This window comes from Anolis carolinensis, unplaced genomic scaffold (genome assembly GCF_035594765.1).
Source record: "Anolis carolinensis isolate JA03-04 unplaced genomic scaffold, rAnoCar3.1.pri scaffold_10, whole genome shotgun sequence".
Taxonomy (NCBI): domain Eukaryota; kingdom Metazoa; phylum Chordata; class Lepidosauria; order Squamata; family Dactyloidae; genus Anolis; species Anolis carolinensis.
In genome coordinates this window covers 13,647,151-13,672,794 of record NW_026943821.1, presented here as the reverse complement: position 1 = coordinate 13,672,794, position 25,644 = coordinate 13,647,151, and the positions used below count along the sequence as shown (strand labels likewise).

Below are 25,644 nucleotides of genomic sequence, written 5' to 3'. Positions count from 1 at the left end.
TTTCTAATAATAATAATAATAACATTAATAATAACATTAATAATAACATTAATAATAATAATAATAATAATAATAATAATAATAATAATAATAATAAAAACAACTTTATTATTGTATCCCACCCCATTTCCCTGAAAGGACCCAGGGTGGCTCACATGGGGACCAAGCCCAAAATACACCACAAAATACAACAACAAGGTACATTTTAAACATATAAACATATAAAATCAAAGTCATATAAAATACAATAAAAGCATACAATAACCAATAGCCTTCTAGGCACAGTGAACATAATCACGGTTGGAGGTAAGACAGTAAAATTAATTATGTGCAGTATCTTGCTCTGAGCTGTGCCAGAATAAAGTGAAATAGCTGGTTATAGGTGGAGGTGAAAGGACACCGTCAATTTGTGCCGAATCAGTCAAACGCACATTGAAATAGCCAGGTATTCAGCTCTTTCCGGAATGTGGCCAAGGTGGGGGCTAATCTAATTTCCTTCAGGAGGGAGTTCCAGAGCCGGGGGCTGCCACCGAGAAGGCCCTCTCCCTCGTCCCTACCAACTGTGTAGGAGACGGTGGTGGGAGTGAGAGGAGGGCCTCCCGCAGATCTCAGGGATTGTGTAGGTTCGTAGTAGAAATGTTTCCATTATTTAAAAGGCTTCGAGAGTAGTTCAACATTTACTTCCTCTGTTTCCATTATTTCTGCTAGTATGATTGTAGTGGAATAGCAGGTCAGTGGGATAGAGTCCTATAGGTTCTAAACAGCTATTGGGCAATGATCCTGAATGTGAATCTCTAGCTCTAAAGATGCTAAGACTGTACAGAAGACATAAATGATGAACTACTCCTGAAGCTTTGTATCTTGAAAATCCTATGATGAAATATTCCAAAATGAAACAAGATATAGTTTCAGAAGATTAAACTCCCTGGTCAGAAAAGCACTCAGCCAGCTACTGGGAATGTATGTGAGTTTAATTATGAAACTGCAAGGATGTTTAGCTGCAAACAAGCTCAGAGGTGAAAGAAAAGTTCAACTTATGCCTATGGAGCTGAGTTTGTAAGACCTGAGCAGAGGATTGTTGACTGAAGATCTTGGAGGTCTCTCAATCATGGGATCGCCATAAGTGGAAGTCAATGTGACATCAGGTAACAACAACAATGAAGAAACTAGCCTTCTGTCTACATGTGACCCCTACATGTGGTCATAACAACTTGCTTTCTTGATTCAGCTTTGCATTCTGGTTGTTTCTCCATGGCTATGGTCAAGCTCCTGCCCAGTGTTGGTATTCTCCCCAGGAATCCTAGGATAATCCTCAAAGTATTTACTAAACAGGGAAATCACAGGCATCTTGAAAACCTGATGGAACTTCTCCCCAACAAAGAGATAAACAATGGGGGTGAAACAAATATTGAAACAGCCTCCAGCAGCGGCAATATCCCATAGAATCTGATTCGTTCTTTCTGATGCTATCCGAAAAGAATGAAAAGCATTGTAGAAGTGGTAGGGAAGCCAGGAGATGAAAAACGATGCCACTGCAGTCACCAGGATTCGGAAAGGTTTCCCGGTCTTCACCAAGTGCTTCCTCTTCAATTCAAAACCGATCCAACAGTAGCATATTAGCATGGTGAGGAAAGGAAGCAGGAAGGCTAGCAGGAACTGAACCAGGAAGAAAGCTAAGTGAAAGGATGCATCTTTGGAGAAAACAAAAGTGTAATCACACTGCATCTTGTTCTGCACCTCTTGAGTCTCCAGAAGAACCAAACTGGGAATACTCAGGGTTATGGAGCTGAGCCATAACCCAGTGACCAGTCTCTTTGCTCTGGGAATTGTACGGTACTGCCGAGACCAAACAGGATAGCAGATGAAGAAGTACCGGTCCAGGCTGATGGTGGTGAGAAGAAAAACAGTAGTGAACATGACCATTGAAAATAAGGATTTTATAATCTTGCACACAACGGTCCCTAGAATCCAGTGGAAATCATGAAGGACGTAGACAGCAAAGAAGGGCAGAATGAGACAGGAGATCAAGTTGGTGAGGATCAGGTGGTGGAACCAAAAGGTGTTGACTGTCTTCTTCATCCTCAGCCCCAGCATCCAAAGGAAGAGCCCATTCACAGTTGTCCCCATCAGAAAAGCCACCAAGATAAGGATGGTGATGCTCACATTGGTGGGTTTGAAAGGTTCTAGAAAATGGCTGTTGTTCATATTTACAGTTGAGGTGTTCTCCAAGAGAGAGGGCATCCTGCTTGTGTCTATGAGGCCTTGAAGGAAGACAGAAAAGAAGTCTGAATTGCAGGTAGATGGTGAGAAAGGGTTACGGTTGACTAAACCAGCATAAGAACACATAGGCTGAGAACACTAGAAGATGAGAAAATAGGATACTGAATTCGGTTTTCTGTGCTTAGTGGATATAGCATTCAGAGTAAAATAATTGAACTCGCTAGGCTTTTGTTGTATTAGAAGCAGATTTCCTGAAATGTTAGCTCTTTTCCTGAGAAAGATGAAGCCTGACTCAATAAAGACTCTGCCTCATATACACTTTCAAATGGAAGTGCTGAATTGTTGGGTCTTTCTAAGGGTGCATCTACATCGTAGAATTAATACAATTTGACACTATTGTAATGGCTATGACCCAATGCTATCAGATATTTAGATGTGCAGTTTTTCTTGAGATTTGTAGTTTAGTGAGGCATCAGCACTCTTTGGCAGAGTAGACTTTGTAAAACTAAAACACCCATGGTTCCATAGTATTGAGCCATGACAGTTAAAATGCTGTCAAACTGCATTCATTTTACAGTGTAGATGCAGACTGAGTCTAGTTTTAGATAAGTAAATCAAATAGGTATTAAGCAAACTGCATACCTAAAAACCGTACTAATTAAATTTAAAGCTACATTCAAACATATCTAACCACAGTGGCAAACTATAGAAAATTTCCAAAAAGAGGACTAACTCACCAAAGCCTGCACTCACCTTCTTGATGGAGGAGAAAGAGATTAAGAGAGAGATGACTATTACTCTATACGTGCTGACACATATGAAAGTGTAACTATGGCCAGATACACTACCACGACAGGTGACAGAGCAAATGGGGAAAAATTTAAAGGCAGGCTAGCCATACACAAAGAAAAAAACCCATAGTCACCCCAAATTCAGTGCTCCCAGTTTGTGGTTTCTGGACTATATGACTGCTTTCTAGCAGCATTTTCTCCTGATGTTTCACCTGCATCTGTAGCTGGCATCTTCAGATCCAGCCACAGATGGTGATGGTGATGATGATGATGATCCCCTAAAGCAGACAGAAAATCTGCTAGGAGACTAAAGCAGAAGTATGGCTGTGGGACCACAAGTCAGTGAATTGGTGCAGGTGTGCAAATGCCAAGAGGTGCAATGGCAAGGGCAGTCATCCCAGCATGTTGCCATTACCCACAATCATGTGACTAGTGTAGAATATCATCTTTGTGCGACAATATAATGAGTGGCCTTGATCAAATTATCTCAAAATAGTGACTCTTAGTCCTTTCTACCATACAGGATGGAAAGGCAACATTTGCAAGATAGTGAAACAGTCTAGCTGAAAAAATGCGAAGTATGGTCATGATGCAAATGAGTTATTTATACAAACCACTTCCTGATTTATAGTTACATGAAACTGAAGTTCTGTTTTTTGGTGTTCATGACCAGATCTTTGAGATGGTCAGCTAAAATGCTGTTATAACACCTCAAGAGACTTAGTTGATATGTGCATGAGACAGTTTTGCTCTTTGAATGACGTTGCTCAAAAAATTCTCTCCCAAGTAAAGTCATGGAATCACAGAGTTGGAAGTGACCTTGTGGGCCATCCAGTCCAACTCCCTGACAAGAAGCAGGAAAATCGCATTCAAAGCACCCCCAACAGATGGCCATCCAGCCTCTGTTTAAAAACCTCCAAAGAAGGAGTCTTCACCACACTCCGGGGCAGAGAGTTCCACTGCTGAACAGCTCTCACAGTGAGGACGTTCTTCCTAATGTTCAGGTGGAATCTTTTCTGTAGTTTGAAGCCATTGTTCCATGTCCTAGTCCCCAGGGCAGCAGAAAACAAGCTTGCTCCCTCCTCCCTATGACTTCCCCTCACATCTTGATACATGGGCCTCATCACATCTCCTCTCAGCTTTCTCTTCTGCAGGCTAAACATGCCCAGCTCTTTCAGCCGCTCCTCATAGGGCTTGTTCTTCAGACCCTTGATCATTTTAGTCGCCCTCCTCTGGACACATTCCAGCTAGTCAATATCTCTCTTCAACTGCGGTGCCCAGAATTTGACACAATATTGCAGGTATGGTCTGACCAAGACAGAATAGAAGGGTAGCACAACTTCCCTGGATCTAGACCAGAGGTCCCCAAACTAAGGCCCGGGGGCCAGATGCAGCCCTCCAAGGTCATTTACTTGGCCCCCGCCCTCAGTTTTATAATATAATATGTTTATATCAGTTTTAATAATATAATATATTGTATATACATATAATATTGATAATAATATTATGTTATTGTATTAATTAATTATATTTTATATAGTACATATACTATTACATTATAGTGGTATAGTTCAATATAGTAATATATAATGCTAATATTGTGCTATGCTAATAATATAATATATCGTATGTACATACAGCTGCTCTGAGTCCCCTTCGGGGTGAGAAGGGTGGGATATAAATGTAGTAAATAAATGCAGTAAATAAATAATTAATTTTAGACTTGAGCTTGGCCAAAGTCTGAAATGATTTGAAGGCACACAACAACAACAATCCTAATTAACTTGACTATCTTATTGGCTAGAAGCAGGCCCACACTTTCAATTGAAATTCTGATAGGTTTATGTTGGTTAAAATTGTTTTCCTTTTAAAATATTGTATTGTTCTTTCATTACTGTTGTTGCTGTTTTGAACAACAATCAAAATAAGACATGTGCAGTGTGCATAGAAATTTGTTCGTATTTTTTTTCAAATGATAATTCGGCCCCTCAACAGTCCGAAGGCTTGTGGACCAGGCCTCTGCTTCAAAAGTTTGAGGACCCCTGATCTAGACACTAGACTCCTATTTATTAAGGCCTAAATCCCATTAGCTTTTTTAACTACCGCATCACATTGTTGGCTCATGTTTAACTTGTTCCCCACAAGGACTCCAAGATCATTTTCACACATATTGCTGTCAAGCCAGGTGTCCCCCATTCTGTACCTTTGCATTTCATTTTTTCTGCCTAAGTGGAGTATCTTGCATTTGTCCCTGTTGAGCTTCATTTTGTTAGTTTTGCCTAATCATCTCTCTAAAGTGTCAAGAGTAAGTTTTGAATTCTGTTCCTGTCTTCTGGTGTATTAGCCATCCCTAATGGAGATTAGGAAGTGGTTTTGCCCAGGTTGCATAACGTGAGTTTCTCCTTTTTGATTAAAATGTGCTGTAGTTGTAGAGCCTTCTTCCAGTCCTAAATACTGATCTGGAGAGTAAGATGTGCTGAGGACAACTGTTTCAAGACAAGCAGGACAACGCCATCAAGTGAGTGGGGTTCATTTTGAGGGATCCGGATGGGGATGAGCAGGAGTATTTGAAAGCCAACCCACTTTGGTTTTGTTCTCAATTATAGGAGGTGCATTGAGACAGAAACATGGGAGCTGATGCAGAAAATTATTTAGACACACTGCAAACTATTAGAACTCGAAATTCTGGATTTTTCTATCTCAAAGCATTAGACACTCGTCATCTGGACAGAATAGATTCACTCCATCTTTTAGAGTGAGGCCCTCAAACCAGTCCTAAGGCTGCCCTTGCATGTTTCTGTCTTTACATTAAATTAGTTTTTATTCAAGCATACAACAATGTGCCAGCAAGAAATTAAAGTGGTTAGAGTGTGATCCATCACATTAGCATGAAAAGCTTAAGATATTTTCCTGCAATGGATAAGAGACCAAAGAGAAAATGTATTTGCTTAGTTAGAAAGAGCAACATGCTACCAATTTGTTCAAGACTTTATCATAGGTTATGAGCAGATCAGTGGGCTTTCCTTGAGAAGCACATGTGGGGAGAGGAGAGTTATATGCAACTGGACAGGAAAGGGTTATAAATTCTCTTCCATGGTCATAGCAAGAATCAACATGGGTTTATTTATTTCGTGTCAAAAGCATTGCATAACAAATGCATTTAAAAATGATGAAAAAAAATAGAGAAAAAAAAACATGGTTCTAAGAATTGAATTGGTGGATATAATAGCTAACCATCCAAAAATCAAAATCAACTACACAGTCTCAAATAAGAAAGCACTGAAATCACAGTAAGTTATCTTCAGCAAGATATCAGGTTCCCTAAAATTGTTCAGTCAATTGCCTTTTTGATATATTAGTTTGCTTCCTCTGCTAATATTTTGAGGAGCTCCTTCTCTCTATTTCTTCCAGGGCTTGATCTCTCTTCCATTTTTTATTTGGAGACAAACATTCAAATAATATAAGTGAAGCCCCAAAGTGTCCTCGCCAAATCTCTGTCCAGAGTATGCAGTTGTGACGGTGATCCTTTCCCATCTTCAAACCATGGGAAAACTGGTATGCCATTTTGGATTGACAGAAAGAAACCATCAGGAAAAGATGTGCTTTTAATGTAAGGCATACGGGATTTTCCTGGTTTCAGCATTCCCTGAAAAGAGACATTATATCTGGGGCCGGGCTGTGGCGCAGGCTGGTAAACAGCTGCTGCAATAAATCACTCTGACCATGAGGTCATGAGTTCGAGGCCAGCCCGTGGCGGGGTGAGCACCCGTCAATTAAAAATAAAATATAGCCCCTGCTCGTTGCTGACCTAGCAACCTGAAAGATAGTTGCATCTATCAAGTAGGAAATAAGGTACCACTTATAGAAGTTTAACTAATTTATGACTTGGAATGAGGAAGTGCCATCAGAGTGGATGATGAAGCAGCTGCTCCCCCCTGTGGCCAGAATCGAACATCCCCTCAGGAGAAGGTTAAATTGCCTCTGCGTCTGTCTGTCTGTTGTCTCTGTCTCATAGAATCATAGAATCATTGAATCATAGAATAGTAGAGTTGGAAGAGACCTCATGGGCCATCCAGTCCATGAAGCAGGAAATCACATTCAAAGCACCCCCGACAGATGGCTATCCAGCCTCTGCTTAAAAGCCTCCAAAGAAGGAGCCTCCACCATACTCTGTGGCAGAGAGTTCCACTGCCGAACAGCCCTCACAGTGAGGAAGTTCTTCCTGATGTTCAGGTGGAATCTCCTTTCCTGTAGTTTGAAGCCATTGTTCCATTGCATCCTAGTCTGCAGGGCAGCAGAAAACAAGCTTGTTCCCTCCTCCCTATGACTTCCCCTCACATATTTGTACACGGCTATCATGTCTCCTCTCAGCCTTCTCTTCTGCAGGCTAAACATGCCCAGTTCTTTAAGCCTCTCAGTTCGATGTGTTTATGGGCATTGAATGTTTGCCCTATATGTACATTATGTGATGCGCCCTGAGTCCCCTTTGGGGTGAGAAGGGCGGAATATAAATATTGTAAATAATAAATAAATAAATAAATAAATTATTCTTTCTGCTTCAATGCTTTCTTTTTCTTTCTCATTCTTTCCATGTCATAGGGTCCTTAAGCAAGCAGTAGAGATATAAGAGATTGAAGTTCTATCCAGAAGAGAACATAAAAGAAGAAAAGAAAATAGAGATGCATTACCTCCTTGAAATCTTGGTTCTCAGGCTTCTTTCAATTGGTCTCTTTTGGGAGGGTAAGAACTGGGAGGAGACTGAAAAGAGGGAGAGAAGTCCATTCTCTGGATCAGCAGTCCCCAAACGTTTTAAACAGGGGGCCAGTTCACGATCCTTCGGACCGTTAGAGGGCCGGACTATAGTTGGCCACCGAGCAATAATAATAATAATAACAACAATAATAAAAGAGTTGAAAGAGACCCTTTGGGCCATTGAGTCCATTCCCCTTCTGCCTTTGTGCACCGAAAGCACAAGCAAAGCACCCCTGACAGATGGCCACCCAGCCTCAATGTTAATAATAATAATAATAATAATAATAATAATAATAATAATAATAATAATAATAAAGAGGGTTGGAAGAGACCCCTTTGGCCATTTAGTCCAACCCCCTTCTGCCTTTGTGCACCAAAAGCACAAGCAAAGCACCCCTGACAGATGGCCACCCAGCCTCAATGTTAATAATAATAATAATAATAATAATAATAATAATAATAATAATAATAATAATAAGGGTTGTAAAAGAAGAAGAGGCCCCTTGGGTCATTTAGCCCAACCCTCTTCTGCCCTTGTGCCGTGGGGGCCGGATAGATAGCTTTGATCCGGCCTCCGGGCCTTAGTTTGGGCCCAGAGATGGAAATGATCATCCCATCATTTCCAGTAAGGGGAAGGTGTAAGTCTGGTGTTCTTTGCCTGTATCGTTGAGCTTCTTGTCCTCTCTTTCCAGGTGGACAGTGTGACATAAAACTATATACGCTTTATGTCCAACCTGTGACAGTCCAAGAGGGACTCTGTGTCTTCATCCCCTGCAACTTCACTTATGACCCAAATGATGCCCGAAGCACTTCCAAAATGTATGGATACTGGTTCAAGGGAAGTTGTTTTGAGTCGCTTTCTTTAGTGGCCACCAATGACCCAAACAAAACTATAGCAGAAAATGCTCGAAATCGCTTTTTTCTTTCAGAGGAAGTGGAAGAAGGCAACTGTTCTCTTGTCATCAATGATGCCCAAAATAATGATGGAGGGAACTACTGCTTTAGAATAGAGAAAGATCCTAAAGCAAAGTTTAATTTCCGGAGCGAACTGCAAGTGAATGTAAAAGGTGAGTGGTGATAAAAACATCTGGCTCCCATAAAAGCTTCTAGTGAAATACACAAATACATTCACTGCTAGTTGTAGCGCAGCTGCTATGACTCCTAATGTTCATCTCACAGCTTCTTAGATCCATCTCTTGGCCAACATGATCTTCTGAATAAACCATTCCATGAAATGCAGTGCACAATAATTGTGACACAAACAAATATAGAAGTGTAGGAAGGTGAAACAGGGAGCACTGGGATCAACAAGAGATGTTTAATGGGGGAAAGCACCTGTCGATTCCAGAGCAGAAAGGATGATTTGGCTTTCGACCCTGTGCACCTTTCGGGAATTCAATTTGCAAAGGAATCAGAGGAGTGTGGAGACTCTTGTGTCATCCTCAAATCAACATCTCCTTTTTTATCTGTGGCAATGATTTCATTTTATTTATAGATATGTACAATAATTTACAGAGGACTGCCAAATAAATGTAGTTTCTGATTGGTTGAGATGCTCTAGGGTCCTCTAGAGAGGCAATACTGAACATTTGCAGACATCTTTTTGAATACTCACTAAATGTAGGCCTGAAAAAATGGGCTCCCACTGTAATAATGGAGTCCTCCATTATCTGGACAATGAAGCTTATGAGTATAATCTTTCCACTAAAGAGAGACAGACTAAAAGACTATAAGACTCTTGGAATGGGAGAGGAGGTCCCACCTGTGCACAGTCCTTAGAGAATCTTGACCGCAAGCTGGACAAAGAGGCCCAGACTCCCAGCTTCCCATGGGCATCCAAATATCCAGAATCCCAAGAGTATTGCAAATAGAATAAAAATCTTTAGTGGTCATGTTGGGGTTTATGTTTCTTTCTAACTCCAACTGACGCTGTTTTCATAACTGTAAGGTAAAGGTAAAGGTTTTCCCTGACATTAAGTTTAGTCATGTCTGACTCTGGGGGTTGATGCTCATCTCCATTTCTATGCCGAAGAGCCGGCTTTGTCCATAGACACCTCCTAGGTCATGTAGCTGGCATGACTGCATGGAGCGTTGTTACCTTCCCGCAGAAGTGATACCTATTGATCTACTCACATTTGCATGTTTTCAAACTACTTGATTGGCAGAAGCTAGGGCTAATAGTGGGAGCTCACCAACCTTTCAGTCAGCAAGCTCAGCAGCTCAGCGGTTTAACCCGCTGCGCCATTGTAAGTAGTCATAGAATCATAGAATCATAGAATAGTAGAGTTGGAAGAGACCTCATGGGCCATCCAGTCCAACCCCCTGCCAAGAAGCAGGAAATCGCATTCAAAGCACAGATGGCTAGTCCTAAATCAAACCCCTATACCCTCCTTTGTGCATACCCCCCCCCCCACGCTTAAGAAAAAGGCAACCTACAGAGCCTCTTCATGTGTCCATGGAGCTATTAAAATATTCCTCCTGCTACTTTTGTCTCTCACCTCTCATCTGTGTTCATTTTTCTTGCCTTGCTTTTTGCTAAAAATGCGACACTTTTCCACAATGATGCCCATTAGGTCTGTGAATGTACAGTGCAGGTCATGTTTGTGTCATAACAAATATTGCAAAGGAATCTTGAGTTAAACCACTTCCTGATTCTTCTAAAGTGAGGCCAACTACTATTTGACTTTTTTGTATATAGAATAGTTTCCAGGTTGCAATCCAGTGGCTTTCTCCTTTACCTTTTCTGATTCCTTATCTCCTGGAACATCAAAGATTAAAAAACTAAATGTATTACGGTATATTCTTCTGGAACAGAAATAATGACAACAATGTTCTGTTCCTTCTGAGATGAACCACAACTAGTGAGAAGATACAGGCCTGTTGGGAATACTGATAAAAATCCCTTCTTCTCCTTCCTTAGAACTGCAAGATCCAGCAATAGAGGTTTCTGGGAATCTTCGGGCAAACCATCCTGTAAACATCACTTGTACAGTCCCGGGAAGTTGTGTCTTGAAGCCTCCACATATCTCATGGAAGATGATGTTTAGACATTTCACACCAAGGACCTCTGAAAGGCGACCCCAGGTTTACACCTCTGTGCTTGACTTTATTCCCTCAGCATCAGACGATGGGCAGAAAATCACCTGTGCTGTCCGCTATGGAACAGGAACCAGCCAATTCTACAGAGAAAGAACTATCAATCTGAACGTCCGATGTGAGTGGCTACTATATTCATAATATATTGTAGAAAGAGCATTGTTGTTCACATCTGATCTGGTTAGCTGAAATGAGTTCTCATTTCAATCGATATATATAAAAGGGTAATGAAATTTCGGCCTAGGACATAACAACAAACTACACAACCCAGAAACACTAAACTTGCCAGCACAACCCCTCATCCTCTTCATACAACAAAAAGAAAAGAAAAATAAATTCCTAATTAGAGGGATAAGGAATAATTGTTTTTATCCAATTGCTGCCAGCTAGAAGGCTAAGCTCCGCCCACTTGGTCTCCTAGCAACCCACTCAGCCCAGGGGACAGGCAGAGTTAGGCCTCACTTAGGCCTCTTCCACACTGCCTATAAAATACAGATTATCTTATTTAACTGGATTATATGGCAGTGTAGACTCAAGGCCCTTCCACACAGCTATATAACCTATTTATAATGGACTTTACCCTTTACCTTAACTACCACCAATTCCTCAATACTTTATTTCCCATACCACCATACTTCGCCACAGCAACGCGTGGCCGGGCACAGCTAGTGAAAATATAATAGACTGTGTAAAATACAATAGACTGCCAAACAACTCAGCACATTGTTGGGTGGGGATGAGTTAAGCAAGGTAAAGTTTTGTTCCATGCTTCTATTAACTGTATGTAAATTGAGCAGATATTGATTAACATATGTGTGTGTTTGTATGTCTAAAATATTTTGTTTAAAACAGGTTTGATATTTTGTGGTTGTAAGTAATCTACATTATACGATTTTGTAAAGAATTTTCTTTCATGCAATTGATGGCCTTTGGATCACTGTGTGTGTGTATGCACATTTGTGTATATGAAATCGTTGTGGGTAATATTACTCACACTATATCCTGTGTATGCTTGCATGTTAAATATTACTTACACTGTGTTGCCCAAGACAGGAAACCCAAGAAGAACCCTTTGCAAAGCACTTCTGTTTTGTTGGGGAATAAAAAGGCAAACCTGTGAATGTTCATGTTCTTAATCAGGAGTGCTTTAGTGTTACTAAACCCTGGGCAAAACTTTGGTGGCCATAAATTCAAATATGAGCCATGTTTGTTGTTCGAGCCCACCTCTGTCCATGTCTTCAAGATGGGGAAACAGCAACAGACTGTTGCTTCAAAGCATTGTGTCTCTCCATAATGAGAGTGCTACAAAACCAACTTAATATTAATAAGTAGTGCTAATATAAAATATTTTCCATAGAGCAGTACTGTTGCTGAAAAATGCAGTTAGTCCTGATATTCTCATCAGCTGCTGCATAAACATTTGGAGGAATCATGTTTAAACATCCTTCCTTCATGCCTTTCTTGGCTATCTAGAGCCGATTGCTGGAGGAAAGAGAAAATTAGACAAAGCCCACATTCTAATCCAGAATATTGATACAATATATCACATCAAAAAAAGGCATCCTCCATTTAGCAGTTCCGGACAGAGGTCTGTGTCCAAACCTGTAACAATATCTGTGTCAGGCAGTGGTTCTCAACCTATGGGTCCCCAGGTGTTTTGGCCTACAACTCCCAGAAATCGCAGCCAGTTTACCAGCTGTTAGAATTTCTGGGAGTTGAAGGCCAAAACATCTGGGAACCACAGGTTGAAAACTACTGGTATAGGGCCTTCCAACATTTTATAGATAAACTACTCAGGATTTTACTCAATACAATACTTAAACTGGCTATCTGAAAGACTAAACTCTAGCCACCAAATATTTCAGCACCTTGGAGAGCTCCTTTAAAATTTGGACTCAATCTCCAAAACCATTTTTTTCACTGAAATCTCCTCTGTATGTGACCATGATAATCATATGTGAGTGTGAGTGTGTGTGTGAGAGAGAGAGAAAGGAGGGAGAGAGGGAGAAATGGAGAGAAGTCCTTCCAATCTCCGCCAGGTCCTCACATGGAGATTATTCTTGTCTTACAGACCCACCACAAATCGTAGGCATCACCAGTGAAATTATGGAATCAAAGAAAGGTAAGTTTCCTTTGCTTTTGTAGATCTGAGCATCCTAGCAAACTGTTAAAAGAAAGATGGGTTTTAAAACTTTGAATTCTTGAGAGCATGAGAGCAGATGACCAGTGATCTTGGAAGTCTTTCATTCTGAGTAAACCTATGAATGTGAGATCATCAAGATCCCTATCCATCAATTATCCTGTTCATGTCTTGCGGATTCAGGATTGGGGTCATCTTGATGTATACAAATTACGGTAGTCTCTCATGAATCATCGTGGACTCTAAAGCCTGATTTGCTCTAGGGCACATTCATTTATCCTTTTAGTGGCCCGTGTTATTTGTAGATCTCTCTTCCAATATTGTATTTGAAATGACATAATTTCCTTCCTGTCAGCTTCTTTGCTGACAGGCTTTAACACACACACACATACACACACACACACGGAAATCCAAAATATAAAGAGATTGCTATTTTGATTGGTATTTGATGATACATCTTTGGAATGGAAAGTCTTATCTAGTTCTTTGGAGCTATAGAAAATCAGATCGCTATAAGAAGCCAAATATCTTGAGCTATTCTTGGTGACAGAATCCAGAAAAGAGAGCATATTGTTTGGGAAAATTGTAATCCTAGTTTCCTCTCTACATCTCTATCCATTTGAAATCTTGCAGATTTGACAAGCTTCACAGATGTCACTGATAGCACTCAGATTGTGGCACTGCACTGCAAGGCAAAGGGGAACCCTTCACCCAATGTCACTTGGGTGGAGGAAACACAATCCTTGGGAAAATTTCATCTCATAAGAGGCAGTGAATGGAAGTTTCCTCGTGTACAGATACAACATACAGACACATACAAGTGTCGCGCAGAAAACAGCGAAGGCGTTACTGAGAAAACCTTCTGGTTTGCTGTAACAGGTAAGGAAGGCACAGTGGCATTTTCTTAGATCAAATAAATCTTGACCGTAATTAAAATAGCATTGAGTTGTGTGTGCATGGGGAGAGGGAGGAGTAGCACCATTTAGGGAAAAAGGTGCATTGGCAGTTGTCCTAGAACAGTGGTTCTCAACCTGCCCATCCCCAGGTATTTTGACCTACAACTCCCAGAAATCTCAACCAGTTTACCAGTTGTTAGGATTTATGAGAGTTGAAGGCCAAAATATCTGGGGACCTACAAGTTGAGAACCAATGTCGAAGAATAATGTCCCCTTGTCTAAGTTCCTTGGAGGCTGAGGTTTATTCAAGGTCACACAGTGGGTTTCCATGTCTTTGGTCCAACATTAAACCACAAGTGTTCCTTTGTTTCTTTTAAATTCTAAAACACAAAAGAAGGGGAATAAGATAAATTAATTAATAAAACACCACCACCCAATTTTCCACCTAAACGTTTAGATCCTCCCAACTTCAGTAGGATGTCACATCCCTTAATTTATTTGGATCCCATTTCTGCTGATAGGTCAATCTCAGTTGTCCTCTAACGTTCTACACACATTCCCCATCTGCATAGAGCTCTTCTTTACTCACTGTGTGCTGTTTTCTATTTCTATCCATAAATTGTGCCCTTTGTATCAGGTAATCTGGACTCAGATTAAACTGGGTCTCTGATTCCTCTATGTAAACCATGAATGAGGGATGTCAAAAGATGGGACCATGTCCAGTTCTTCTGAAGAAGACAACATAGCTCTCTTTGAATCCCAACTTTATAAGTTCAGATCCTCCACAAACACACTTTTGGTATTGTTTTTAAGGATATTATGGCATAAAATTAATTTTAAGACTCAACATTATTTTGGTTAAATCATTTCAGAGGTCCAAGGTGAACCTACAGCACCAGGATATTTCGGCTCTATTGTTCCATTATTGCTAGTCCTCTGCCTAATCAAGTAAGTGTTGGCTTTAGTTTCACTATCTGCCCTCTAAGGCAGCCTGGCTAAAAACCAGGAAAAATATTGGAGAAATGAGCAACATTGGGTCCTTCCTCCCTGCCACTTGGTTCATTGTTTTTGTTTTAAAAAGTGACCATCTCTTTCCAGAGCGCTGCTGTGTTTCTTCTTCTTTATCTCCATCATTTCGCTTTTCACTCAACGGAAAGCTCAAGTAATGAAAAGATTAACCACAGACATTAAGAAGATGCAAGCTGCTGTGCCTCCTGAAAAAGAAGAAACAAAGAGCAACAATGACAGTACAATCTGCCAGGCTTTAGTACAGCAGGTTAAACCACAAGCTGCAGTAAATCTTGTCAATCAAAAGGTTGATAGTTCAAAGCTTGAGTCAGGGTGAGCTCCTGGCTTTTAGTTTAGCTTCTGCCTACCTAGCAGTTGGAAGGCAAAATGTGAGTAGATAAATAGGTACCCCTTTAAAATGGGGAGGTATTAAGGCATCCATAAGGAAATGCCAGAAAAATGCTGACGATTCAATCAAGGAGGAAGTTTATGAGCAAAGCTCTTCGGCAGGGAGATGGAGCGACAGCACTCCTCCATTGCTGAAACCGAGCACAAGCCTCCAAGATGTCAAAGATGGAAAAAACCTATATATACCTCTATTCTATGTACAATTGTATGTTTTGTCAATACAGTAGAGTCTCACTTATCCAACACTTGCTTATCCAACGTTCTGGATTATCCAAGCCATTTTTGTAGTCAATGTTTTCAATATATCATGATATTTTGGTGCTAAATTCGTAAATACAGTAATTACTACATAGCATTACTGCGTATTGAACTACTTTTTTTGTCAAATTTGTTTTATAACATGATGTTCTGGTGCTTAATTTGTAAAATCATAACCTAATTTGATGTTTAATAGGCTTTTTCTTAATCTCTCCTTATTATCCAACATATTCGCTTATCCAACGTTCTGTCGGCCCGTTTATGTTGGATAAGTGAGACTCTACTGTATATAAATTGCATTGAATGTGTGTTCTGTGATCCGCCCTTTAGGATGAGAAAGGCAGAATATAAATACTGCAAATAAATTAATAAACAAACAAACCAGAATTTGAGGAATTTCTGTTACCCAGTCCCCAAACTGCCCTATTACTGGCCAACAGATGGACTTCATTTGGCTATGACAAATATTACATATAATTCTCTCAGTTTGTATTTTAAATAAAAGCATTTGGTAGAATTAGATTTATCACAGAAAAAAGTTCAGGAATGGAAATTAATGGTGAAATGTGTGTGGATCTTTATGCATTAAAAACAGTTGCATAACAAATGAAGTTTATTTTAAAAGTAAACAAAATGCAGAAAGCGGCATACAGTCAATGGTGTTCTTTTACTGGATTTGGGGAAATCATGAATAAAAATAATAAAACACATTTTTTCCTTTTATTTGAGGGAACACTTCTCTAATGAGTGTCTATGCCATCTCTATTTCTTGGAGAATTAGAGAAATAATGCAGTTGGATGCCACTTTGACGGCAATGGCTCACCGTTATGGAATCCTGGTATCCTGTAATTTAGTTTGGCACCAACACCCTTAACATAAAAGCCTAAAAACCTTGCAAAACTAGAACTTTTGTTATTCTATTAGATTGTAAAATAGCAGTTAAAGTGGTGCCAAATGTCTTTCATTCTACAGTGTAGATACTCCCAGAGTCCTCTGACCAATGTTAGAAAAACTGGTTTTGTATCCATTAATTACATTTATAACCTCAATTGTCTTCAATGAAATCAAGGAACCATGTTTCACCCACAGAAAAGCCCAACTGGGGGGTTCACGCAGAGATATTTGACTTCAAAGCCATCCAGTGATATTTCACTAGGGGTTAAAATGATATTTCCCAGCTCAACAGTCTTATCATGATACAATTTGAACACCTTTGAGACCAACTGGTTTTTATTTTAGCATTTGTGAATTAATAAATTCACTTCTTCAGATGCAGCTGTTACGTATGTAACATTTTAAATATATATAGTGCTCCACGAAGCCATCATCTGTGTTTATGCCTCTACTAAACAGTATTTGAACAGTGTCTGAAATTTCCACTGATTTGTATAAGATGATGTATAGATGCTGGGATCTGATGTCTACTTCTAAGAAGTAGAAAGCAGAATTTGTTTTTTTTTTTTTGGGGGGGGGGGTTAAAGGCATTCTAACTGTATTTATTATATTTTAATTACATTTTAATCTAACCCACACAGTACTATTTAGTTAGGATTTTTATTTTTGTATTTGCTTTGTTTTAAATGGAAACCAAAGAGTGTGGATGTTAGACACCTTGAGTCCCCATGGGGAGAAAGATGGGATATAAATAAAGTAAATAAATAACCGTAATTAACTAATTTTTTTTATTATTATTATTATTATTATTATTATTATTATTATTATTATTATTATTATTATCATCATCTATAGAGACAATTCTTGTAAATATAGGAAATGTGAGAGAAAAGTGTGGCCATTTTCATCCCAATGGTCCTAAAAATGATGGAAAGTGGAGCCTCAGAAGTTCCCTTATTGCCAACAATGGGCCGGATCTTCATGGAGCAAAAACAGAACTTCTGTCTGATGGATCCAGGAAATGGTATTTTCCCCTCCCAATTTTGGGAATTTCCCAAAAAAAATGGAATATCCCCCTTCCTCTGAAAAACAGGACCGAAAATGGAACAGGTTTTTGATGAATTGCACAACCCTAGTTGTTACACAGTGGTGTACTTCTGTTTATCTTTTTAAAAAATTATTTTTGCTCAAGTAAGCTTTGAAAATATTTTACATTACTACATAAAACACAATTATACTAAGAAGAAAATGAAAACCCAACTGTTCTTAGTGCAATAAACTCCCCAAAGCAGATAGAAAATGGTGTGAACTTCCAAGGTTACTTCTTGGCCAAGCTGTCCTTTGAGTTCCCTTGAGCTCCAAAGTGATGTAGCTATTGGTCGTTTCCATCTTCCATGTTTATATTGTCAACAAATACGAAAGGAGCATCTGCAAAATCTCTCTGAAGCAGAGTGACAATGGATGTCTTGAAGACCTGTTGGAATTTCTGTCCAACAAAGAGATAAAGACTGGAGGTGAAACAGAAATTGAAACACATGCCAGCGCTCATAACTGAACTAAGAAAAATATGTATTCCATCAGAAAGTTTGCCCAACAGCTGAGAAGCATAGTAGAGATGGTATGGAAGCCAACAAATGAAAAACGATGCCACTGATGTGATGAGGATTTTAAACGTTTTCCCATTTTGTTCCACTAATCTTCTTTTCTTAATTTCTTTTCCAATCTTATAGTAACATCCTGCTATAATTACAAAGGGAAGCAAAAAGGTCAATAGGAATCGTATGACAAAGAGAGCCAACTGAATGTGATATGCCAGCACATCTCTTTCGGTTTTTTCTGCATCAAGAAAAAATGTGTAATTATTGGCACATATAATCCTTCTATTTGTTGCCTCATGAGTCTCCCGAAAAATCAGGTATGGGACACTGAAGAGTAAGGAAACAAGCCACGTTCCTGCAATGATTCGTTGGGCCCTGGGAATTGTGCGGTTGTGTTGGGACCAAATGGGATGGCATACTGCGAAGAAGCGATCCAGGCTGATGTTGGTGAGGATAAATACCTCAAAAAACATTCCTAGCGAACCGAGCGCATTGAGAACCTTGCACAGAACATTACCAAAGATCCAGTGAAATCCAAGGAGGCGGTGCACAGCAAAAAAAGGTATGATGGAACTGACTATTAAGAAGATGAGAAGTAGGTGACGAAACCAGAGAACATTCACTGTGTTCTTCATCCTCACCACCAGCACCCAGAGAAAGAGCCCATTTATGGTTGTGCCAACTAGAAACGATATCAACAAACAGACAGCAATGATAACATTGGTGGGGCTTATAGCAATTGGAGAGTAAGTGGTGTTCATTCCCATCTCTGAAATGTTCGCCACAAAGACATTCATGTTCTCACTGCCCTGGAAGAAAATGGAGAGGAACTAAATGTTAATAGGTGAAATGACAAGAGAAAAAGCAGAAGCAATTACTAGGACTATGCAAAATTATTGTTTGTCCTCATAAGTTGGGTCAAATTTGCTAAATTCATACTTACAACATGATATCTGACATGTGGGCATAGCTGACACCACAAACATAACAATTGAAACATGTGTTGTTGTTGTTTATTCATTCAGTAATTTCTGACTCTTCGTGACCTCATGGATCAGTCCACACCAATCGAAACATATCCAACACTTTTTCATTTGAATTTTGTAAACCTAAGAAGCCTCCCAAAATCAGTTTCATTATTCAATGCAAGCAAGCAAAGCAAAGCCAAAAAGTCTGCCATTTGTCTTTAAATTAATGGCTTCTTACCATTGGGAGAGGGAAACAGCAGGGAGAAAGCAGAGATCTTTGGGAAAGATCGTTGGGAAAGAGACTGGGAAAGCACAGAATTCTGGGAAATGTAATTTGGGAAGGTGAGGAGCCCAATGCCAGAGAATTCAAAAGACCCTGCACTAAACTACATTTCCCAGAATTCTGCTCAGCATCAGAAAATCCCAATCAGGAAAGGGGAGAGATTTGTTCCTTCATAGCAACAGCCATCCAGAGTTCCAATAAATTGTTGAATTTGCAAAGAGGAGGAGTGACTAATACTTCTAGTAAGTACATCTCTGTGCTGGGCTAAAAAGAAATCCCTAAATGCAACAACATATATTTCGAACGGAAAGAAATAGAAAAACAATTTATCAAATATTACAGGAACCTATACACAGAGGATAAAATCCCTAAAGAGAAGGTCACACAATACTTAGGAACGCAAAATATTAAGAAAATTACAGAAAATCAACGAGAACGATTAAATAAGAAAATAGATATAGAAGAAATAGTGAGAGCAATTCAAAGATTACCCAATAATAAAGCCCCCGGGCCGGATGGTCTAACAACTATTTATTATAAAGTATTTCAGGACATTCTAAGCAAACCGCTACAAAAGGTAATGAACAATATTCTGGAAGGGGAAAAGATTCCACAATCCTGGGAAAATGCCAATATAGTTCTAATACCAAAAAAAAATACAGATAATGTTAGAGTTGCGAATTTCAGACCGATCTCCCTGTTAAATGTAGACTATAAAATATTCACGAGTATACTGGCGGAAAGATTAAAAAATGTCTTAGCAGAAAGAATTCATGAAGACCAATGTGGTTTCCTGCCCGGAAGACACCAAAGAGACAACATAAGAATAATAATGAATGCAATTGAGTATTACGAAAAAAACAGACAAAGAGAAGTGGCATTTTTATTTTTAGACGCCGAGAAGGCATTCGACAGCGTTAATTGGTTTTGTATATTAGAGACTCTTTCTGAGATGGATATAGGATTTTACTTTAAAAACGCAATAAAAAAGATCTACTCAAAACAGAGTGCCAGGATTATAATAAACGGGGAATTATCAGACACGCTAGAAATAAAGAAAGGAACAAGACAGGGGTGCCCTCTCTCCCCATTACTATTCATCTTAACATCAGAAATTCTGCTGGATGCAATCAGGAAAAACAAAGACCTGAAAGGGCTGAGAACCAAAAACATCATTTTCAAAACACGTGCCTATGCAGATGACATTGTATGTTTGATTGAAGAACCAACAAATCAGATTAAGTTATGGCTGGAGACAATTGAAAAATTTGGGGAAATAGCCGGGATAAAGATAAACAGAGAGAAGACCAAAATACTGACTAAGAATATATCACAAGCACAGAGGGAAGAATTACAAAAGAAAACGGGGATAGAGGTAGTTAAAAAGGTTAAATATCTAGGGATTGAACTAACAGCTAGCAATACCCAACTGCAGAAAAATAACTACGATAAAAAATGGAGAGAAGTGAAAAAGAAAATGGAAAGATGGGATGCATTAAACCTCTCGCTATTAGGAAAAATAGCTGCCATAAAAATGAAGGTTTTAGCCGAAGCGCTATTCCTATTTCAAAATTTACCCATTCTGAGAAATAAAAAAACGCTTAGTGACTGGCAGAAAGAGATCAACAAATTTATTTGGGGCAGAAAACGTGCAAGGATAAAATTTCAGTACATGAAGGATGACATCAGGAGAGGGGGAATGGGAGTTCCTGACCTCCAGATATACTATGATGCAGCGGTACTAGAATGGGTTAAGGAATGGGCTATCCTGCGGAAGACCAGGATTTTAGCATTAGAAGGCCAGGACCTGAATAAGGGATGGCACGCTTATCTATGGAAAAGAAAAGGTTTCAAAGAAAAAAACTTCAACAACCACTATATTAGAAAAGCATTATTAACAACTTGGGAGAGATACAAGCATAAATTTTACAGGAAGACTCCATTATGGCTTTCTCCGTTAGAATCAGAACATATGAGGGAGATCCCTAGGGAAAGATGGCTAACATACAAACATTTAGTACGAGGAGACAATCACGGAATAAGTATAAAACCATATGAGGAGGTTAAACAATTAGAACCATCTATAACCTGGCTAAATTACTGGCAGATCAATGAATGCTTTAAAATTGATAATCAAATAGGATTTGAGAAAAATGATACAACCTGGGATAAAGTTCTAAAGCTTGAAAAGAAAGTGATTAAAGTGTTATATCAACAGCTTTTGATCTGGGAAACAGAAGAGGTTTATGTTAAGGACAATATGATTGCATGGGCGAGGGAATTCGGACACACTATAAATTTCGAAGACTGGGAAAAATGTTGGCAAAAGAGACTAAAATACACATACTCAACAGCTATAAAGGAAAGTTGGTATAAAAAATTTTTTAGGTGGTATATTACGCCAGTAAAACTTGCAAAATTTAACAAGGGAAAGAGGGGGGAAGAGTGCTGGAAATGTAGGAAAGAAAAGGGAGATCTATTTCACATGTGGTGGGGATGTAAGAAGATCAAAAGGTTCTGGAGAAAAATTAAGAAAGAGATGGAGATTATACTACAAATAAAATTCACATTAAAACCGGAATATCTGCTACTAGGGTTAACCGACTTTTACATGGACTCAAACAATGAAAAACTGTTCATATATATGATAAGTGCAGCCAGAATTGTGATAGCGAAAAGTTGGAAAACGACGGAAATTCCATCGCTAGAGCTATGGACATTGAAACTAATGGACATACAAAATATGGACAATTTAACGCAGATAATCTCACAAAAATATCATACAACGACAAAAACGAACTGGAATAATTTAAGTAGATATTTAAAAGAAAAATGGAACTTGGAAATATAGGGAAAAAGGTGTTTATGTGAAGACATTCTGGGGATCTAAGAAAATTGGGTCGGGAAAGTGAGAAAAAAAAAAGTAAGTCACAATACACAGGGCAGAGGATCTGGAAGGTCATTCAGGAAGGAAGGAAGGTGGGGGGGATTCGGTTTTGGTTTGTTGGTCTCTCTACTCGTCTGGGTTTTTTTTTTTCTTTCTGACCTTTTTTATATAAACGTTTCCTTCCACTTTTATTGTATCACGAAAATTATAAATAAAATGCTTAAAAAAAAAAAGAAATCCCTAAATGGAAGTTCTATTGGTTAATATGAGAGACATTCAATGATATAGCTGTTGTGACTTTTTCAAAACTTTTTAAAAATTCCCTAAAATCAGTATATGTATGAATATTTCTAAAAGTTAGGGGGGATGATCCCCTGTTATCTTGTGTCATTGTACAGAAAATTCAAGGAGATAGCTCTTGTCGTTTTTAAAAAATGTTGTTTATAAAAACTTTGAAAACTCCCCAAAAGTCCACAGATAAGTGAAACATTCTGAAACTTGATGGGCTAACAGTGGTAAATGTGTTCTACCATTGTAGCAAGCCTCACCCCAATAGTTGTAAAAATGAGGGAGAAAGGAGCCCTTGAAATTTCCCCACTTGAGCAATTACTATAATGAAAAGGTAATGAAATTTCGTTATTCTCGTTACAGTAATGAAATTTTCACTTATGATACTTTAGAAAGACTTTAGAATTGAATCACTGGCACCCCCTAATTTTGTAATGAATTTTTAAACATTTTTCCATTAGTCGCACAGCAGTTACAGTTATTGTCTGAGAAGGGAAAATGTAAGTATGGGAATAGGAAAAAAGTGGCATTCTGCGTGATCCCTGAACTTTGCGGAGAGAGGTCTAAAGATAATTGCTTAGCCCCAATCAATGTAGAATTAATGTCTGATTGACAACAATATGTAGACTCCAGCCAGTCTCCTAGACTTGACAACTGCCAGTATATTTGGAGCAAGCTTCAGTACCTGGATAGCTTTCATAACACTTGGATGATCTGGGGGACTCTGAAGAAAGGCATTATTAAAAATCAAATACCCTGCAGCATTAGCCCTGGTAGAAACATATGATATGCACACATACAAGCACAACATAATAGAGGCTAGTAGACAGTTCCATAGTAAGTGGAAAATTCAGAAATCACTGACTGCATCAAATTTGGAAAGATGCCTCCAAGTTTGACTTAACATGGGTTAGGTAAAGGTTTCCCCCGACATTAAGTTTAGTCATGTCCGACTCTGGGAGTTGGTGCTCATCTTCATTTCTAAGCCGAAGAGCCGGCATTGTCCGTAGACACCTCCAAGGTCATGTGACTGGCATGACTGCATGGAGCGCCGTTTAGAGGCATTTTTATCTTGGAGGTATCTATTGATCTATTCACATTTGCATGTTTTCGAACATCTAGGTTGGCAGAAGCTGGAGCTAACAGCAAGAGCTCACACCGCTCTCCCGATTTGAAGCGCTGATCTTTTGTTCAGCAAGTTCATCAGCTCAGCAGTTTAATCTGCTGTGCCACCAGGGGCTCCTTGACTTAACATTTGCAAAAGAAATATATAGAATTTTACTTCCACGTCTACCAGCTCCAAATCATTTCCCTTCCCACCTTCACTTTCTGGATAATGGTCTCTTCCCATGTAATGATGGTTATTACATCCCAATGATTGATGGATGTGGAAAAGAAATTCGAGGCAGAAGCAATGATGGGAAGGGAAGGGAGCTAGGAAAACTCAGAAAAAAATAGAGTAAACAGAGTCACTTTTCCTTTGAGGGATGGAAACCAAGACTGATGAACTCTCTTGCCAATAGACCTCAAAATATTTAAGCACTGATCTGGACTCCTGCCTTTTTCCCACCTCAATATCATATGCTGCATATCTATGAATATCTATAAATACAATAAATAATAAAATGTAAACAACAGGAATGATACACCACCATCCCTCTTCAGACAATCCCCACTCACATAGTTGCCTTGATCGAGTGATCTGGAAATGTTCGCTCTCATTCCTTTCTACTTTGCAATTCAGCCTGCGAGAAAGGAAAATAGATTATGAGAAAGTTTAGTGGACAATGAAAAGTTAAGTCATGATTCATATCACTTATCTATGCAAACCACTTCCTCATTCACAGTTATGTTCTATTTTTGCATTTCACCAAACAACCTTTGAGATTCTCAGCAAAAAGCCCAAGCTCAAGAGGCTTGGTTGATGTGTACAGGAGATAGGTTTGCTCTTGCATGCACTTGCTAAGGAAATTCCCTGCCAAGTGAAGTCAGGTTGGCTCCATCCTAAATGCACCTCTGATCATTTCATATGTTCTTATGGTTTTATGACTGGCTTTAAAATAATTTTAAATTTGTTTGGAAAAAATATTTTAGCTGATTTTTAGGATGTTGATTTGGGAGCCATGGTGATAATCTTGTTGTCTTGGTTTTTAGGCATGTTTCTATGGTTCTTTGGGGCTCTGATTCAGAAAATTGCATTGGATAGACCACATGATCTCTTATCATGTTTTTTTATGGTTATCATGGTTTTTTAATGGGAAAGCAGCTGGCAACTGGTAATTATTTCTTTATTTACAGTATTTATATTCCTCCCTTGTCACGCCGAAGGGGATTTGGGCTGATCACAGAACATTCAATGCCGTTTATACATTGACATGACAGATAATTGTAACATAGATATAGGTAGGTGTTTCTCATCTTTGGCATCTTGAAGGCTTGTGCTCGATTCTGGCCACGGGGAATGTGGGGGTGCTGTTACTCCATCTCTCTGCTAAAGAGCTTCTTGTTCATAAACTTCCTTCCTTGATCAAATCACTGGCATTTTTCTGGCATTTCCTTATGGGTGCCTAAATACCTCTCTGCTTTTTTTAGAGGTCCCTATTTATCTACTTGCATTTTGCTTTTGGTCTGCTAGGTAGGCAGAAGCTGGGCTAAAGGCCAGGAGCTCACCCTGACTCGGGCTTCGAATTGTCAACTTTTGATTGACAAGATTTGTACAGCTGTTGGTTTAACCTGTTGTGCTAAAGCCCGGCCCATTCAGTAGATGGCATATGTTCTGTATCTCAAAAACAAAAGCTGATAGGGGGGAATTGGTGCCATTTTTGGATTCAGAGACTCTATTATGCCAAGAAACAGGGCTAAACAGAGGCACCAAAATGTATGTTGGCCAGAGTAATCAATTAACAATGGTTTGTAATAGCAGTACCCAATTAATAATAATGACCAGTATTCTACATTGACTACTTAGTTAAGTACACTTAGTAAAATAACTTATCCTGGCCTAAACACTCCCACAACCTGCCAGAAATATAATTCATTCATGCTTTCATTGCTAGCAGAATGGTATCATTTATGAAGCTGATACCTCATAAATACTAGGCTGTTGGGAGTCAGGGTCAGAATGGTGATTATGGATATGGTTTACAATCATAGAAA

The 25,644-nt window shown here is 39.1% G+C and overlaps 3 protein-coding genes across 3 annotated transcripts; 1 reads left to right on the top strand and 2 right to left on the bottom strand.

Moving 5' to 3' along the window:
• Positions 1 to 1,224: 1,224 nt before the first annotated feature.
• Positions 1,225 to 2,241, bottom strand: LOC100552676 (probable G-protein coupled receptor 33). Its single transcript, XM_003225098.3, has one exon. It carries the CDS (start codon positions 2,239 to 2,241, stop codon positions 1,225 to 1,227), a length of 1,017 nt encoding a protein of 338 aa, XP_003225146.3.
• Positions 2,242 to 4,644: 2,403 nt separating this feature from the next.
• Positions 4,645 to 16,155, top strand: LOC103279956 (sialic acid-binding Ig-like lectin 12). The gene is made up of 8 exons (XM_062962485.1): positions 4,645 to 5,529; positions 7,611 to 7,751; positions 8,456 to 8,830; positions 10,684 to 10,977; positions 12,931 to 12,981; positions 13,633 to 13,878; positions 14,768 to 14,843; positions 14,994 to 16,155. Exons 2-8 carry the CDS (start codon positions 7,691 to 7,693, stop codon positions 15,238 to 15,240), a joined length of 1,350 nt encoding a protein of 449 aa, XP_062818555.1. The 5' UTR covers positions 4,645 to 5,529; positions 7,611 to 7,690; the 3' UTR covers positions 15,241 to 16,155.
• Positions 16,156 to 16,169: 14 nt separating this feature from the next.
• Positions 16,170 to 24,569, bottom strand: LOC103279951 (probable G-protein coupled receptor 33). Its single transcript, XM_008117315.3, has 2 exons — positions 24,169 to 24,569; positions 16,170 to 18,871 (listed from the first exon to the last, which is right to left on the bottom strand). The coding sequence occupies exons 1-2, from the start codon at positions 24,208 to 24,210 to the stop codon at positions 17,837 to 17,839; spliced, it is 1,077 nt and encodes a 358-aa protein (XP_008115522.2). The 5' UTR covers positions 24,211 to 24,569; the 3' UTR covers positions 16,170 to 17,836.
• Between the last annotated feature and the right edge of the window lie 1,075 nt (positions 24,570 to 25,644).

Bases quoted from the DNA above. Each gene is read 5' to 3' on its own strand.
- LOC103279956 (XM_062962485.1), top strand. From the start codon at position 7,691: ATGCATTACCTCCTTGAAATCTTGGTTCTCAGGCTTCTTTCAATTGGT. The intron at 7,752-8,455 runs GTAAGAACTGGG...CTCTCTTTCCAG, and splicing joins AATTGGTCTCTTTTGGGAGG to GTGGACAGTGTGACATAAAA. The intron at 8,831-10,683 runs GTGAGTGGTGAT...CTCCTTCCTTAG, and splicing joins ACTGCAAGTGAATGTAAAAG to AACTGCAAGATCCAGCAATA.
- LOC100552676 (XM_003225098.3), bottom strand. From the start codon at position 2,241: ATGCCCTCTCTCTTGGAGAACACCTCAACTGTAAATATGAACAACAGC.
- LOC103279951 (XM_008117315.3), bottom strand. From the start codon at position 24,210: ATGAGAGCGAACATTTCCAGATCACTCGATCAAGGCAACTAT. The intron at 18,872-24,168 runs GTGAGTGGGGAT...ATTTTCTTCCAG, and splicing joins CACTCGATCAAGGCAACTAT to GGCAGTGAGAACATGAATGT.